The 16,145-nt window shown below is 38.8% G+C and overlaps 1 protein-coding gene across 1 annotated transcript in view; it reads left to right on the top strand.

Moving 5' to 3' along the window:
* The first annotated feature begins 230 nt into the window (after positions 1-230).
* The window catches only part of LOC128500520 (complement factor H-related protein 4-like), a 68,734-nt gene continuing 52,819 nt past the window's right edge, over positions 231-16,145 (top strand). The window contains exon 1 of the mRNA XM_053469682.1: positions 231-276. Coding sequence (XP_053325657.1) covers positions 231-276 — 46 coding nt within the window. The remainder of the gene's footprint in view (positions 277-16,145) is intronic.

Here is a 16,145-nt window from a genome sequence, read left to right as displayed (position 1 = left end):
TTAAGGGAGCCTTGCCCTTAAGGGAGATCTCCCCCTCAGCCTACTGGCGTTTGCGTGGGTGGGACGTCACGGTCGCACGGAGGGATTCCCTAGAATCCGACTCTTGAAGGTCTGCTGATGGGCGGAGGGGCTATATGATCCGATGAAGCAAAGGCTGTTGGGAGGGATTCAGTTAAGGCAGCCTTCAGCCATGCTTGGAGGGCAGATGGCAGTGGTAATCAGAATCAGACATGGTGAAGGCCGTGTCACTTGTATCTGCAAATATACAGAAAATATGTAAGTAGTTTCAGAGAACACATGCAGGGTTCACCCGCTGGCGCCAAAGAGGGTCACTCAGAGGGCCAGGACTCAGGCCAAGGTCGGTCCCCTAATTAGTAGGGGGGTCACCCCTATGGTAAAGCAGGGAGCAGGCACCGCGCAAGTGTCAGTCAGTGACAGATACCAAGTCACTCTCCATAGCAGAACAGCAAAGGGTTAATAGTGCAGGGGGAAAAAAAAAAAACTGAAAAACGTGTGCTTGAGTGCAAACATAAATAGTCACATGTAAATCACATATGCCTCTGCCTGGAGTCAAACCCAGGATCCACGCCTCACTTATGGAATATACTGCTTGAGTGGGATGAGCCACAGAGCAGTGTTGTAATGTGGTGGGGTATTAGTAATGATATCTTTTTTTTAAGTTATGTATTTATTTTTTGTTCAATCAACATTATGAATGAAAGGTAGACGGCCCCGGCTGAAAGACTCGGCGGCCGCAGCACACAGAGGGAGGGGGTCACCTTCGTTCAAGGAGGGGGTCACCCTCGCCCAGAACGGAACGGCGGGATCCCTGTAAGGAAGCACTATAAGGTAAGAGAAAAGGGAGAAGGGGAAAGGAGGGCAGACCGCGCACAGTAGCAGTGCGTGAGAAACCGCCGGCGGTCAGGCGCCACAAGGCCAGAGGGTCGCGTGACAGGAGAGCCGCACGTCCCTGACGGCTATGCCAAGGTGGAACACGCGGAAAAGGCTGGAAGATCCGAAAAGGTAGAAAAATGATAGGGAAAGGAAATAATCCGACGTAGTGTCGGAAAAAGGGGAAAAAGGTCAAAGAGAGTAGAAGGGTAAAAGAAGGCACAGGACCTGCAATATAAACCATAAGCAAGGAAAAACAGTAGAGACAAGAAACAAAATAAGCAAAATATAGACAATCAAGGGAATGTACAATTAAATGTTTTAATACAAAAACCCAACAGAATGTGTAGCACAGTAGTATGGAGGGTGCTCACCTGGAGGCTGGCAGCAAAAAAGAGGAAGTTGAAGGTTCCGAAGCGTTATTTATGGACTCTATTCTGTTCTGATTGGTTCTTTTGTTCTGTTTTTTAACTGCTTCTTTGCTGCTGGAGGTTTTGTAGTAAAGAAGTTATGCAAAAAAAAGTTATACAAATATGAAGCCTCCCATCTTGCCATAAATTGTATTTGCTAAAATGTATATGTATCACTTTTTCCTGGTAGTTTTTTTAATGAAAATTATAGTAAAACTAAATATAATCACAATATTTAGTGTTTTAAGGAATTTGTTCACACTCAATGTGGGCTAAACAGAAGCCTTGTTTTGTGCATACCGTACACTAACATATGTTCATACACGTACTGCAGAATCCTAATGACCCATAAGAGTTTTAATATACCCCAGGGATGCAGCAGCAAAATAATCCAAGTTTAAGCTCTGATAAGCATTAGGCTACAAACACACAAGGTCATCAGATTTTCCCTTGTGGAGAACAGATTGCAAAATAGCACTGACAGGAACAAGGTTGCTGACCACCTCTGAATCTATCATAAAAACTTGTCAAGCAGAAATGTGCTTTTTTTAAAGGTGTAACTGGGATTTTGCTTGGAAATAATACTGTTTTACTGTGAAACCCGAATGGTCACTGAAAAATGACATTGGAGGATTTTTAACTGGTTCTCAACAAAAGTCCCCAAACAGCTTTGTTTAAAGCAGAAAATGTTTAGGTTTACTTTGCAGATTAAAGAAATTAAAATAAAAAAAAAAAAAAAACAGGAAAGGAAGAAATGTAAATTTAAAAATATTAATATGCTTGGATGATGTATGTAATATATACCTTATATACAAATGACTCCTGAAACTATATTCTTAAAAAGTGGGTACTTCATATTGACTTATGTTATGTTACTACTAATCGACAGTAATCAGTTGGTCACCTAAAATGCTTTTGTGGGAAACCAGATGTATTTCAAAGTTAATTCTACAGATGTTATGCAAGCACATAGTTGGCTTCAGTCAGTTTGGCTGGCATTGATTGCTGCATCACTAAGCAATAGCCCAAACATTTCAAGTGTCCAACATTTCAGTGGGTCTCCTGTGTTGGGGGTATGGCAAAGAGTGAGGAGGAACAGAGCTGACAAATGGAAGTTGGCACTGTCCCATGATAACTGGGACTAGTTGGAAGGTATGCTAACTTCTTATATAAACAGAGGATAGTGATTTCTATGTAGACAAGATTTATTACCTAGCACTGAGTGTTATTAAACATGCTTGTTTATTTGTTATGGATGTTGAAGTACATTAAGTGTACTCCAAAGTATTTTACTGCAATCAAATTGGAGCATAAATGTTTAAATTGCTTGAGTTAGAGACTACGATTTCAGCCTCATTAAAATTTTCCCCTGTTTCTACTGAAGAATGGTAACTGTCTGCACATACTTAATAGCACTGAAGTCACTAAAGCAGCAGCCAGTCACATGTATGGTAGCAAAATGTCTGTGCTCTGATAGCATACACTTGATTGGCAGCTGCTACTCCATTTGGTTTCAGTATAAGCTCAGCTTCCATTAGCTAGAATGGGAGGTCTACTGAGCACGCACAAGACGCATATTACAGTATATGCCCTGGTATGGAGAGGAGTAAAATGCAGGGTCGGACTGGGAATGAAAAGCAGCCCTGGAAACATTTGGTGACCAGGGGTCGCGCTCTTATACCCCCATGCACCCCTAATACATACCCGAGTCACACTATTTGCATACAAATAACTATAAAGCATCCTTTTTATCACATTATTTGTATTAAAATGCCAGAAAGCACAAGTGTTAAAAGGCCCTAATAAATGAAATACATTAGACATAATGGAATCAAAACATCTGCTACTGCAAAAATGTTTACATGAAAAAGTTCCATTTTATTCAGTGGAACAAAACAGTGATCACATTATTCTTCATGATTCTTGTAAGAAACTTTTATTTCTTTATTAATTCATGTAAACTATTTTTTCATATTTAATAAAAGCTTAGATTGAGAAAAATATATATATTTTTTTCCTTTTATTTGCCAACCTGCCCCCCCAGTTATGCACATCTGCCCCCAGGCTTGCCACTCTGTCCCCAGAAATACCTTATACCCCCCTATATGCCACTCTGCCTCCCTGGTATGCCTTATTCCCTCCTATATGCCACTCTGCCCCGTGAGATGCCTTTTAACCCCCTATATGCCACTCTGCCCCATGATATGCCTTAACCCCCTTTATGCCACTCTGCATCCAGAAATGCCTTTTGACCCTCTATATGTTGTCATTTCATATCCTCACTGATTGAGCAAAGCAGTATGACATAATATTCCAGTGCTCAGCATCAGTAGCTGAAGCACACTGCCAGTACCACCCTGCCCCAGGTACACCACTTGCACAGTGGCCCCCTGACCCACACAGGCCCATGCTTCTTTCCTAGTGCCTTATGGGTTAGTCTGCCCCTGATATACTGTGGTCAATGTGTATTCGCCTCATATATCTCCTATTCATTTATTTGAAATATTATGGAAAAGATATATAAAATAAGTAAAGGAATCTTGTTGATTGCTGGGTATTATAACTGTATTCTTGATCTGTTAATAGATAAAAAGATGGTAAAAGATAAGCAGCTAGATACAAAAATAAACCATACAGGTGTTTTAATAATACTTAAAAAACTTAACCTCTATGACTGTTTATACTGTTTGATTTTGGGAAATATGTCTTCAATTAATATATTTAATTATAATTAATTAGAAAATATGCTAATAAAAGACAACACTTGGTCAGATCACAATCTTATCATATTAGAATTAAATGAAACCTACTCCAACAAACAACATGGAGATTGAATAATGCTCTTCTAAATCATAATGAAAATAAAGAGTATATTAGTGTAAGGGCCACTCTAAGTCAGGTCACATTCAGGCCGCGGAGCTGCTCATCTTTGGTTTCCTTGCCGTGCTTCAGTTTCCTTGCCTTGCCTCAGTTTCCATGCTTTGCTGTAATCCATTCCTGGATTTCCATATGCTCTGTTCTGTACTTCTGATTCGTTGATTCCAGTTCTGCTCTTTGCTTCAGCTCTGTTCCCTTTATAAAGTGTGCCCCACCCGTTATGTTTGTCTCAGTCTGCAGTCTACAGGTATGTCTCTCTGATATGTGATTAGATTCTATGTTTAGTTTGTTTAGTAGTTCTGTAGGTCTGGTTTAGCTTTAGGACCCACCGAATATTAGAGTACTTTGGCGTAGTGGTGGGCTAAGCATACAATGGCCATATGATGTGACGGAATCTCCAATTGTTATCTTATAGTCCTAGGCTAGTCCTGTTTCCATGTGTGTCTGTATTCTGTGTACCTTTGCCCTCCTACCCTGAATCATCTGAGGATTTTGGTTCCTCTCCTCTCCCCATGTCCCAGCTAAGATGCCCTATCCTTGCTTAAATGAGATGCATCCGAGGATTCCAGCTCCTCACTCCATCCCCTGTGTTCTTTTCCTTGTTCCTTGTCCTTTGTTGTGCTCTGTTCCAGGTGTGTCCTGTCTTCCTATGTTCCTTACTCGCTCTGTCCCCCTTGCTTGCTCTGTTCCCCTTGCTTGCTCTGTTTCCGTTATATACTCTGCTTAGCTTCCCTACTTCCCTACTGTCTGTTGGACATCTCCAAGTTTTGTTTGGATTTCCACATCCAGTCAAGTTTAGTACTGCTTTTTCTGGACTGCTGCTATGTCAGGGCCCTGGTTTGTGGCTGCACTATCCTAGGTGCCCAACCCATGGGAGAGGGCAGTTACTCTGTACCAAGCCTTGACCAACTCTGCTACTGCACTAATACTCCTGTGTCACTAGAGAACCCTGACAATTAGTAAGATGACAGACTTTCTTTTCCAAGAAAATGCCTCTGATGAAATATCTAACCCTATGATATGGTGCCTGTACAAAGAGGTAATCAGGAGACGTTTTATAAAATTAGTTGAGAAAAGGAAAATAAGAAAATGGGCCTGAATTAGTGGACATATATATCATTTTATAAACTATAATATATAAAGACGATCCATCCCTTGCCAAAGTTAAGTAGTTAACAGCAACAGTAAATAAACTAAATCTGAAAAAATAACGAGGTTCTAAAATTGACAGATGGGGATAAGATGTATATGACACAGGGGCGGGCTGGGCCGGGGGGCAGGGGGGCAATTGCCCCCCAGGCCGCCCGAAATCTAATCTAAACGGCCGCTGGGTGCTGATGCCGCCAGCCGGCGCTACTTTAATACTTTTTTTTAAAATTTAATATGGCAAGCCGGATCGGCTATTAAATGAAAAAAAAAGTATTAAACCAGCGCCGGCCGGCGACATCAGCACCTAGCGGCCGTATGCGATGGCCGCCAAGTGATGGGAGCAGCGTGAGGGGTGAAAGCTCCGCCCCCTCGCACTCACCTTTTACCCCTCACGCAGCTCCCATCACTATGCGGCCATCAGACTGCTGGAAATCGAATCTAAACGGCCGCTGGGTGCTGATGCTGCCGGCCGGCGCTACTTTAATACTTTATTTATTTATTTTTAATATGGCAAGCCGATCCGGCATATTAAATAAATAAAAAAAAGGGTTAAAGTAGCTTCGGCCGGTGGCATCAGCACCCAGCGGCCGTTTAGATAAGTTTTCCAGCAGTCTGATGGCCGCATACTGATGGGAGCAGCGTGAGGGGTGAAAGGTGAGTGCGAGGGGGCGGAGCCACTTCACTTGACTTGCCCCCCAGGCCTTAGGCTGCCAGCCCTCCCCTGATATGACACCATAAGAGTTTTGTTCAACCTTCAATAGATATTATAAAAATACATATAGCTTATCCTTTAACACCTCAGATAGACAAAAGAGCACTTATCTAAAAAAACCTAATTTACCAAAATTCCCAGAATCCCAGAAGAGGAATTTGAATAGTAAAAATCTTCATCTGCATCTTCTTTTTCTTCATATTCTATGTTTTATTCTCTCCCTTCTGTCTTCAATCTGCTATCTTCTATCTTTTTCTGCATCTCCGCAGACATATCCTGGCGGGAACATATGTGTTTGGAAAAGATTTTCGTATTGCGCACATTCGTTTTTTGTTTCTTTCTTCCAAAGCTGCACTTACTGGTTCGTTATTCGGACAAACGGCAAATTTGGCACGAAAACACATTCGTATGAAAATGAACCCACAAGTTTTGTTACAACTAGACTTTGATAGGTCTAAGACTTGGTATAAATGTGTCACAATAAAGATCTGGCCGACCTCATATGGATAAAAAATTGCTGTAATAAGGAAATTATAAAATGAGAAATAAACTTAATGTTATCACAGATAAAGTTTGAGATTCAGGATAAACTTATGATGCTGTTACACAGTTAACATTCTTATTATTGTAGATGGGAATTACATTGCAAGCTTCTTTCTGCAAAGGACATTGCTGAAGGTGAAAGTTGCAAGACAAGGGACTGTAAAGACTTTCATCAGACCTATCACGGAAGTTATTTTCCTTTTGCCCATTGGAGAATGAACTTGCTTGCGTATGCTGCTGAATCCTACCTGTGACTTCAAGAAGGAAGAGTCTTGAACTTTACTGTTACAACTTGAAGCTTACATTATAGTTGTTGCATCATCTGCATGTTCTCCGTTATGTTTTCCAGGTTTTCAAGACATCAAGCAAATTGCACTGTTGTTTATTTGCAATTGTATAACTACCGTTATGGTGTAAATAGTGACATTTACATTGCCAGACGGGGAGTATGCTGTTACACAGTTAACATTCTCATTATTGTAGATGGGAATTACATAGTTTATTCTTTTATCCATTTACTATGGATTTCTCTATGGTTACTTATTTACTGCCATCTTCTGGCTCTTTTTGGTAATGCACTTATCACACATTTCCTTTGTATGTAAACCCCACCCCTGCTTTCTAGTGAGGCACTTCCTGTATCATGGCTGCTTGTATCTGCCACCTGTAACAGGGACACATGTATTCTGCATGCTAAGCTAGGAAAGCATCATCTTTTGACTGCATAATACTGAGATCCATTCATTCTGCTGTATTCAATTGTTTGTTATACAGAATAAACCAGCTCTTGGATGAAAACCAGTATTGGTGAGTTCAGCTATCTGACAAGGATTGTCCGCAGTGGTTATATCTGCTTATTCAGGCCAGGCATAGAGGTCTTACAAGGGATAGATCGCTATCACAACAATCGGAGTCAGAATACTTATTAAGTTTTGCCAGTTAATAAAATGAGAAATAAACTTAATGTTATCACAGATAAAGTTTGAGATTCAGGATAAACATATTAAGTTTTGCCAGTTAAATAGTTTGGAAACAAATATTAATGACTTCTCATTAAAAGCATGGCATAACAGAAAGATTATAAAACTTGAACAATAAACCAGAAGTGGCATTTTTACAATTTTTTTTATCTCTATTTTATTCTGTAAACAATAAATGAAATTAAAAAAAAATGAACACATAACCAGATTTGACAAAGTACAGGGTGGAAGTTTATTTCAAAGGCGAAATATTGCACAAGATATTATTATTATTACATAACCTAAAACAAGAGGGTCAGATGCTTAGATGTCAAGTTTTACTTCACTGAGATAGCAGATAAGAACAGCACCCTAGCAGAAGGCAGTAGAGACAAATATAGTGAGGGAATTTAAGCACCTTAAGATACAACTATACCAAATCCAACAACTGATGGAGTTTTAAGTCTTTTCATCAGGAGGGGCAGACTAGATGGTCCGAATGGTTCATATCCAATGTAAAGCACTATGTTTACTCGTATGCAGTGAAATACCGTCAAGTCTTTGCAAAATCAACTCCAATATGCAGTTAACATGCAAATAGGACCGGATTGCTCCTAACATCAGCATTCTGCTCAAGTGCTCCCAAACTGGAGCTGGACAATGCTGACTTTAACATTTTAGCCTCAAGTAGTCTACATTAAGACCTCCAAAACATTTTGTTTCTAATGACTGCATTCTATTCAACCATGATGTTGTATGTTTCATTAAAATGTATTTGTATAGCTCCGTAATCCCACATAAACAAGGCCAGCATGAAAAGTGACAGGGGAGCAAATAGGGCTGTTAATATAGTAATTTAAAATTAAAGGTACAAATTAACTGATAATGAAAAATATACAAGATATACATGCTGCATTAAGATTCTCCGCATTCTGTTTTCATTTTCAGTGACATTAGTTATGATGAAAATTGAACAAATGCTATGTTTAAAAGACAAATTATTCAAGCTGCATTTTTTGTACTATCATTTCTGAAATGTGAAAAAAGGAGAGGGAAAAATAATGTTTCAACAAAGTAATATTCACAGGCACAGTTTGTGTCATTTACTGTAGCTGACACTATGTTTAAAGCAATTCTGTGCATAGCTATTACACAAATGGCTACATTTCATAAAAGGCCATTAAAGTACCCTAGAAAAAAAACTTTGAAATGGAATGAATGCATTTATTTCTGGTATGTATTAAAAGGCAAATAATCACTATTTATTATTATTTTGTATATATTTGCACGCCAATCACTCCAGTCTAATTTATTTAAATAACGCGGCCTGTTTATTAGGACTATTGATTGCAATATTTGGCAGTTTCTCCATTTACCCAGTAGACACTCTTAAAGGACCACTCCTTAAAAATATTAACGTTTGTAATGAAGAATATGTTTAGGAACACTGGTGACTTCATGGCCTGAGTTTTTACTGTTTCTGTTTTCTGTGATAAAATAAAATGACAAGAACTGGGTACAATAGGAAGTAAAATGGATTAAGTTGTCCTGGGAACAGCTGGAATGGGCTGTTTATTAATGTACATGGGCACTTTATAGAGTTGGTGTGGTGTCTCTAGGAATCACAGCTTCTTCTGGGCATCAGTTGTCTGAATAGGGCATGTGCAAGGGGAAAAAAATGTAATTTAAAGGAAACCGAATAGACAGGGAAAGGAATTTGTTGCCGGAAAACAAATGGGCTAAAAAATAACCGAAAAATGTTCTGAATTGTTTTTGGTCCATTTGCATATGTCTATTACACATTTGTTTGGTTAAAGTGCTTTTTTTCCACTCAGTAAACAGTATTAGTATAAGGTGAGAAATATACAGTTTTGCTTTTTTTTCTTTTGAAACATCAATACCTGTTTACATTGTCTAATGTTAGACAGCAGAAGTGCACTTTTTCTTGTAGTAGGTGATAAAAAGTAGGAGAACTACCAGGTATCTTAGATGACTGGAACACTAATTGAAAGACCAGTTTCAGAGTTATAAAACAAAAACCCTCTGTGTACTATAAATTGTACTATCACTTTCAATAATAATGAAGACTATGGGTCAAGATGTATGTTGCAATCATTTACATTACAATATTTTCTTGTATTATATCACTTTATGGTCTATTATTTTGTCTAATATTGTCATATTGTACTTTTCCCAACACTCATCAGATCCACTTAATTGTTCTTTAATTACTAAGCAGTGTTTTTTTTATTCCAGGGTCAAGGAAACGTTTGTCTATCTTATCTAGCTCATTAATGTGGCTGCCAACTCATGCATTCTTTGTTTATTTGCTTGTTCCAATGCTTAGCTTCAAAACAACAATGGGATTACTAGTTTGGTGAGTCACCTACTCAAAATATGTTTTTGTAATTCTTGCTAGTAAATCAGTTCATATTCTCCAACTATCTTACAGTATACCAGTTTAGAGTACAGCACTTTTAGCAGTAAATACTTGTTTCAATATAAATTCATTTCATAATTATAACCTATTCAGTTGCTTTGACTTGTCCTATACTAGAACCACAAATTTATAGGAATTTAGTAAAGGAACTAAAGTTTAGTTTAGTTTAGATAGTTTAAATTTTCAAGTTTTTCACTATGTCAAAAATGTACTTATTTCACAACCCATTACAAAAGGTGCCATACTGAGTGCATGTTGAGAGATTGCTTTTAGAACTCGAAATAAGACCTTACTCTAATGTGTGAGCCAGAATATATTCAGCGGCTGGAGCTTAATGGGCACAGATGCATTGTAGAACATTTTAGAGCTAAAAACATAAAAATGCTCCCAGACGAAAGACAGGCAGGAGAGGAAGGAAAGTATTATAAATGTAGTTTTGAACTATGAGCATAGAGGTGTTCCTACTTGAAAAGCCCCAGAGTAAATCTTCCCCGCTGTTTTTCTCTGTCTGTATCTTACAATTTTTTCTAACCACCACTGCTATTTGTAGAAGTTTCTTTACAAAGCCAAGGTGACAAAAAGAGCAGATAACGTGGTTCTCAGCAGGCATTGTTTTAAAATCTTCTATGGAAATATACAGCACATCAAATTGCAGAGTTTATTAAATTACTATAACTGTGCCTTCAGAGAGTCAGAAGAAAAATGAAAGACTTTCTGCTCGGTTTACAATATACACTGTGTCCTTCAATTACATTTTGATTTTGTTCTGATTTGTTTTAATTAGAAATGATATTATACAAGCTGCAATGGGCAGCTCGTTAAAGATGATATGTGAAAACAAATATACCGTATTTATAACACGCACTTTTTAAACTAAAATATGAAGCTGAAACCCTACCTGCGTGTTATACGCCAATAAATCCTAGAGCTGCACAATCTTCCCCTGCACAGCTCTCGCGCTCGCTCTCTGGTGCCGGGAGCCGGTAGTGACATCACTCCAGCCCCGGCATCAGCACAAAAATTTAAATGCTGGAAGATAAAGAGGACCCATACCAGATCTCCCAAAAGGTAGGGAGTCTGGATGGGCCTCTCAAATACTGGCAATATTGGCAATATATAAAATTAATGTGTGTGTCTGTGTGTCTGAGTGTGTTTGTGTGTGTTTGAGTGTGTGTGTGTCTTAGTGTGTGTCTGAGTGTGTGTGTGTGTCTGAGTGTGTGTGTGTGTCTTAGTGTGTGTGTGTCTGAGTTTTTTTATTATTTAAACTTTTTTACTCAAATTTCCTTGTTAAAATGAGGGTGCGTGTTATACGCTGATAAATACGGTAATCATATAATGTAGGTATGATGTTTCTATAGAATAAATGGGGAAAAAAAGCAGAGATAGCTTGTATAACCTTTTTAAAAGCATTGTCCCAAAAGAGTAATCAGGGACATTTTTGCTTTGTGTTACAGTGGCTAATGATGCTTCTCTTTGTAAGTCCAGTGTGATGCACTCCAGGGCACAGAGCTGCTTTCCTTTGTGATAGTCTCGTACCTATTCCTTCTGCAATCTGAAGTTCTAAAAGCATACATCCTTCTGAGGACAACTAAGTATAATTTTTATCCTATTTGTTGACCTTTGAGGTCAGTGAACAGTTGTACATCCAACAATTTCTTATATCTAATACAGCTACAAATGTCTTTTCGATGCTTGTTAATAATAAAAAAGGAAAATACATTTTGCCATTTTCATCATTGTGAAATACCATCTGGCAGATGATTTTTTTTCTTTTTAAATGATTAAGTGTATTCTTTTTTTTGTTGTGAAAAAAAAAGAACAATGTTCCCATAACCTCCCAGTGCCACCCAGTATGAACTGTTATGCATCAGTCACACTAACAGATTTGCTTGACTAATACTAATCACTTGCACATACTGCTATGAAATCAAACTCTCAATACATGGTCTTTGGGACACTGATAACTAAAAGTGTTGGCTTTCATCTTTTGATTGGTCACTCCGTAGTCCCACATAAACAAGGCCAGCATAAAAAGTTACAGGGGAGCAAATAGGGCTGTTAATGTAAGAATTTACCATTAAAGGTGCAAATTAACTGATAATGAAAAACATACAAGATATACATGCTGCATTAACATTCTCTACATTCTGTTTTCATTTTCAGTGACATTAGTTAGAATGAAAATTGGACAAAATTAAACAAGCTGCATTTTTCCTACTATCATTTCTGAAATGTGACATAGAAAAAAGGAGAGAGAAAAAAAATGTTTCAACAAAGTAATATTCACAGGCACAGTTTGTGTCATTTACTGTAGCTGACACTATGTTTAAAGCAATTCTGTGCATTGCTATTACACAAATGGTTACATTTCATAAAAGGCCATTAAATGACCCTAGAAAAAAAAATCTTTTAAATGGAATGAAGACCACAGGCCTATTAGCCAGTTCTATCACAGGTGAAATGCTGGGTGTCTGGGTGGACCACTGGAAGAAGCCAGCTAGACTCTTAAAAACCTATGACCACGCCAATTGGAATTAAACAATGTCGTTATTATAGTTCTAACAGTAAATACGATACGTTGCATTATGCTGGTCTTTAACTTTAAAGATGTTTACCGTAAAGCTGTCACAATCTAAGGACAATGGCATAAAATGGATTAGGGTTTATTTTCTATTCCATTATTTGAAAACTACTACTCTGTTTATTCTTACTTTCGTAATTTGAGTCTCATATTTGCTCTTTCATTTCATAGTCTTTTTTTCTGTATATGTCAGATAGGCAGCTCAGGGTTTCTTCAGCACTTTGTGTGATGTCACTTGGATGGAAACCATATTATTCAAAGAAAGACTTTTTTAAAACAGATACAAATGATGGTATTGCATGACTGAACACCCCTTAGGGATGCAGGATATACTCTTTCCTGAGCTGTTTTGCACCACCAGGAAAATCTCTCTACAAGTGTACAGGAGATCAGACTGGCTAATGTATCTTTCCGCCAAAGCCAATGTCTTGAAGGAGCAATGTGTATGTTTCCTCCAGAAGATACATATCCCATTCATGTAGGGTGTTCACGTACCGTTTTGTCAATTTATTTAGTTAAATAAATCTCTTGGCATTGGTGTGAGCACATACGATTTGATATCCATGACATATAACAAATAAAAAACTGGTCATTTTTCCAGATCGTTTACTTGTTCTATTTGTTCATTTAATACATCTGTATACCTATCCATGCAGGCAATGCCACTTGAAGACTGGATTTAAAGGAAGGTATCAGCTGAATTGATAATATACATTGGTCTTGGATTCAGCAAACTTATCTCCAGGCACTGATTTAGCAGAAACCAAACCAATGAGACATGGATAATATGAGCCCACAACCCTTGACAACATATAACAGTACTGTTTAAAAATACACAAGGGAAATATGCAAATTCATGAAATATTTATGAACATTAATGTCCAAATAATACAAAGATTATTATGCTACAGAGCACATGGAGGCATCATTTGCCATTACAAGACTAGACAGGATAGGAAAGGACACTTTCTGTTTCTCTTCATCCACCTGGACAGGATTTAAAATACAGGCTTGAAAAAAATCACTACTAGAGCCTCTAAACGTAGTAAAAGAAATACAATAAAGGGTCATAGTTGGAAATAATCAGAAAATTGGCTCTGTATACATAGGTCGCCTTAGGGAAAATTAAGCCCTTCTTTCCCATTGTTTTCTAGCCACCTTACCTGTGCCAAGTTCCAGTAACACATTTTCAGCAGGTGCATAACAGATTCTTTTGGTACATAAATATATGAAGTTCATGTTCTTTGTTACTTGTATAACAAAGCCAGTTTAAATGAGCATAATGATGTCTGGCAAAGTCAAAAATGTGTTTGATGACAGTAACATTTCACTTTTCTACAGAAATCTCCATGGAGATCCCATACTTTGGCTTGCACTTAATCTACTTGACTTTTTTTGATCATCCTGAAAGACTAGATCTGAGTTGCATTAGGTTAAATATTCAGTTGAGCTACTGGGCTTTATATAATAACTGCATGGATAACTCATGAGAAAAGAAGCTTGGTCACTTAAGAGAAAAGATGTTGGAGTGGGAGATATTCAGTATTTCATTATTCAGTCTATTTTATTATTTATTTACTTATTTATTTTATTTTTTTCTGCCAGTGGTCTTTATTTGTTTTGGGAAAACTATGTGTCCAGAAGACATAATGTACACAAGTAATGTTTCCAAACTTGGAAATAGCAGGTTTGCTGTTAACAAGGGAGCTGAGCCCTTGAACATTCTGAGATAAAATATTATCAGTAATATATTACAGAGACTTTAGATGTATTGCAGATCTGTGTCACAAAGAAATTTGCAGGTAATATAATAGAAAGAATAAGAGAACATTGCCATCTAGTGGTGATATAACATAATAGCAATTGTCCTAGTATGGAATACAATAAAACGCTATCCAAGAGACCAATGAAGACTTTTCATGTGCAATATTAGTGTGATACAGAATTGGACAGCACCATTTAAAAAAAAGTATAGAATACTTGACTTCAGCAGGACCACTTACTGACATCAGCTGGACCGCCCATCGAGGTTAGTGGGCAGTCCTGGCCGCGTCTAGCAAGGGAAGGCTCCGGGTAGCCGGAGGCCAAAGGTTCCCAGGTATGGTCATTATTCATTTCTTAACACAGGTGTTAACAGTATCCTGCTTTGTACCATCATGTTTACTCATTTTCTTAAACATATCTCGATTTTTAACAAGGGAACATACATATTTATCATGGTATACAAGGTATGACGGAGACACACAAAAACCCCCCAAAACGCTGCAACATGTAACACATAACTGGTCTCAAATCTTCCCATATGATGCCAATCTCATAGAGAGTAACCCCTTCTCTACTAAAATCTGTCAATCTTCATAGACAGGGCTAGAGACTTAGAATTGGGGGGCCATAAAACATATTAATCTACATCTGTATTAATCCTAGTTTAACAATACTCCATTTTCATCTTCTTCTCCTCCCTTATTTTTCTGGGGTAGGGAAAAGAGACGATTACCTTCTATTACAGGGGTGTCCAACGTGCGGCCCGCGGGACAAATGCGGCCTTCAAGGTGCGGCCCACACACGGTGGTCTGCCAATCCGTGGGCCGGCAGACCACATTCAAAGCATCCGCCTGGCTGCGACGTTCAAAGCCGCCGTTGTGGACATGATAGAATTGTGATTTCTGCTAGCTTTTGGTACAGTGGCTGCTTTGTGCATGATAGGAGTGTCATTTCTGTTAGTAATAATCATATATATTTAATATAGCAATTACACTCCTATCATGCACAAGCAGCCAATACATGCACATAACCTACAGCCTCCAGGGCCCGACTGGCCCACCGGGATACCGGGAAATTTCCCGTTGGGCCGGTCGGTCCGTGGGCGGGGCCGGCAGATCCATCTTCAAAACAGCCGCCGGCGCCTAATATGAAGTTAAAGAGGCCTGTGTTCACACACCGCGGTGCCCAATGGCAGTGCCTCAGCCTCAGCCCTTTGTCGCACCCCTTGTAAGATGTGGGACGAAGAGCTGAGGCAAGGCCATTGGGCCGCGCCGTGCATGAACATCGGCCCCTTTAACTTCATGAATGCCGGCCTCCACCCACTGCCCCCACCAGACACTAGAAGCAGTGGTAAGTCGTGTGTGTGTGTGTATTATATGGGGGCTTAAGGTTTTTCTGAAGGCAGAGTACCCCATGATATGCCTTTTAACCCCCTTTATGCCACTCTGCCTCTAGAAATGCCTTTTAACCCCATATATGCCACTCTGCCTCCAGGAATGCCTTGTAACCCCCTATATGCCACCCTGTTCCATGATATGCCTTTTAACCCCATATAGGGATATAAGGCATTTCTTGAAGCAGAGTGGCATATAGGGGTTAAAAGGCATCTCATGGGGCAGAGTGGCATATATGAGGGTATAAGGCATATCAGGGAGGCAGAGTGGCATATAGGGGGGTATAATGCATTTCTGGGGGCATAATGGCATATAGGGGGTATAAGGCATTTCTGGGGGCAGAGTGTCAAGCCTGGGGCAGATGTTTATAACTGGGGGGCAGGTCGGCAAATAAAAGGTAATAAAAACAAACAAATTTTTTTTCT

Source organism: Spea bombifrons, chromosome 6 (genome assembly GCF_027358695.1).
Source record: "Spea bombifrons isolate aSpeBom1 chromosome 6, aSpeBom1.2.pri, whole genome shotgun sequence".
Taxonomy (NCBI): domain Eukaryota; kingdom Metazoa; phylum Chordata; class Amphibia; order Anura; family Pelobatidae; genus Spea; species Spea bombifrons.
Note: the sequence above shows the minus strand (reverse complement) of the source record. Positions and strands in the feature narration are given on the sequence as shown.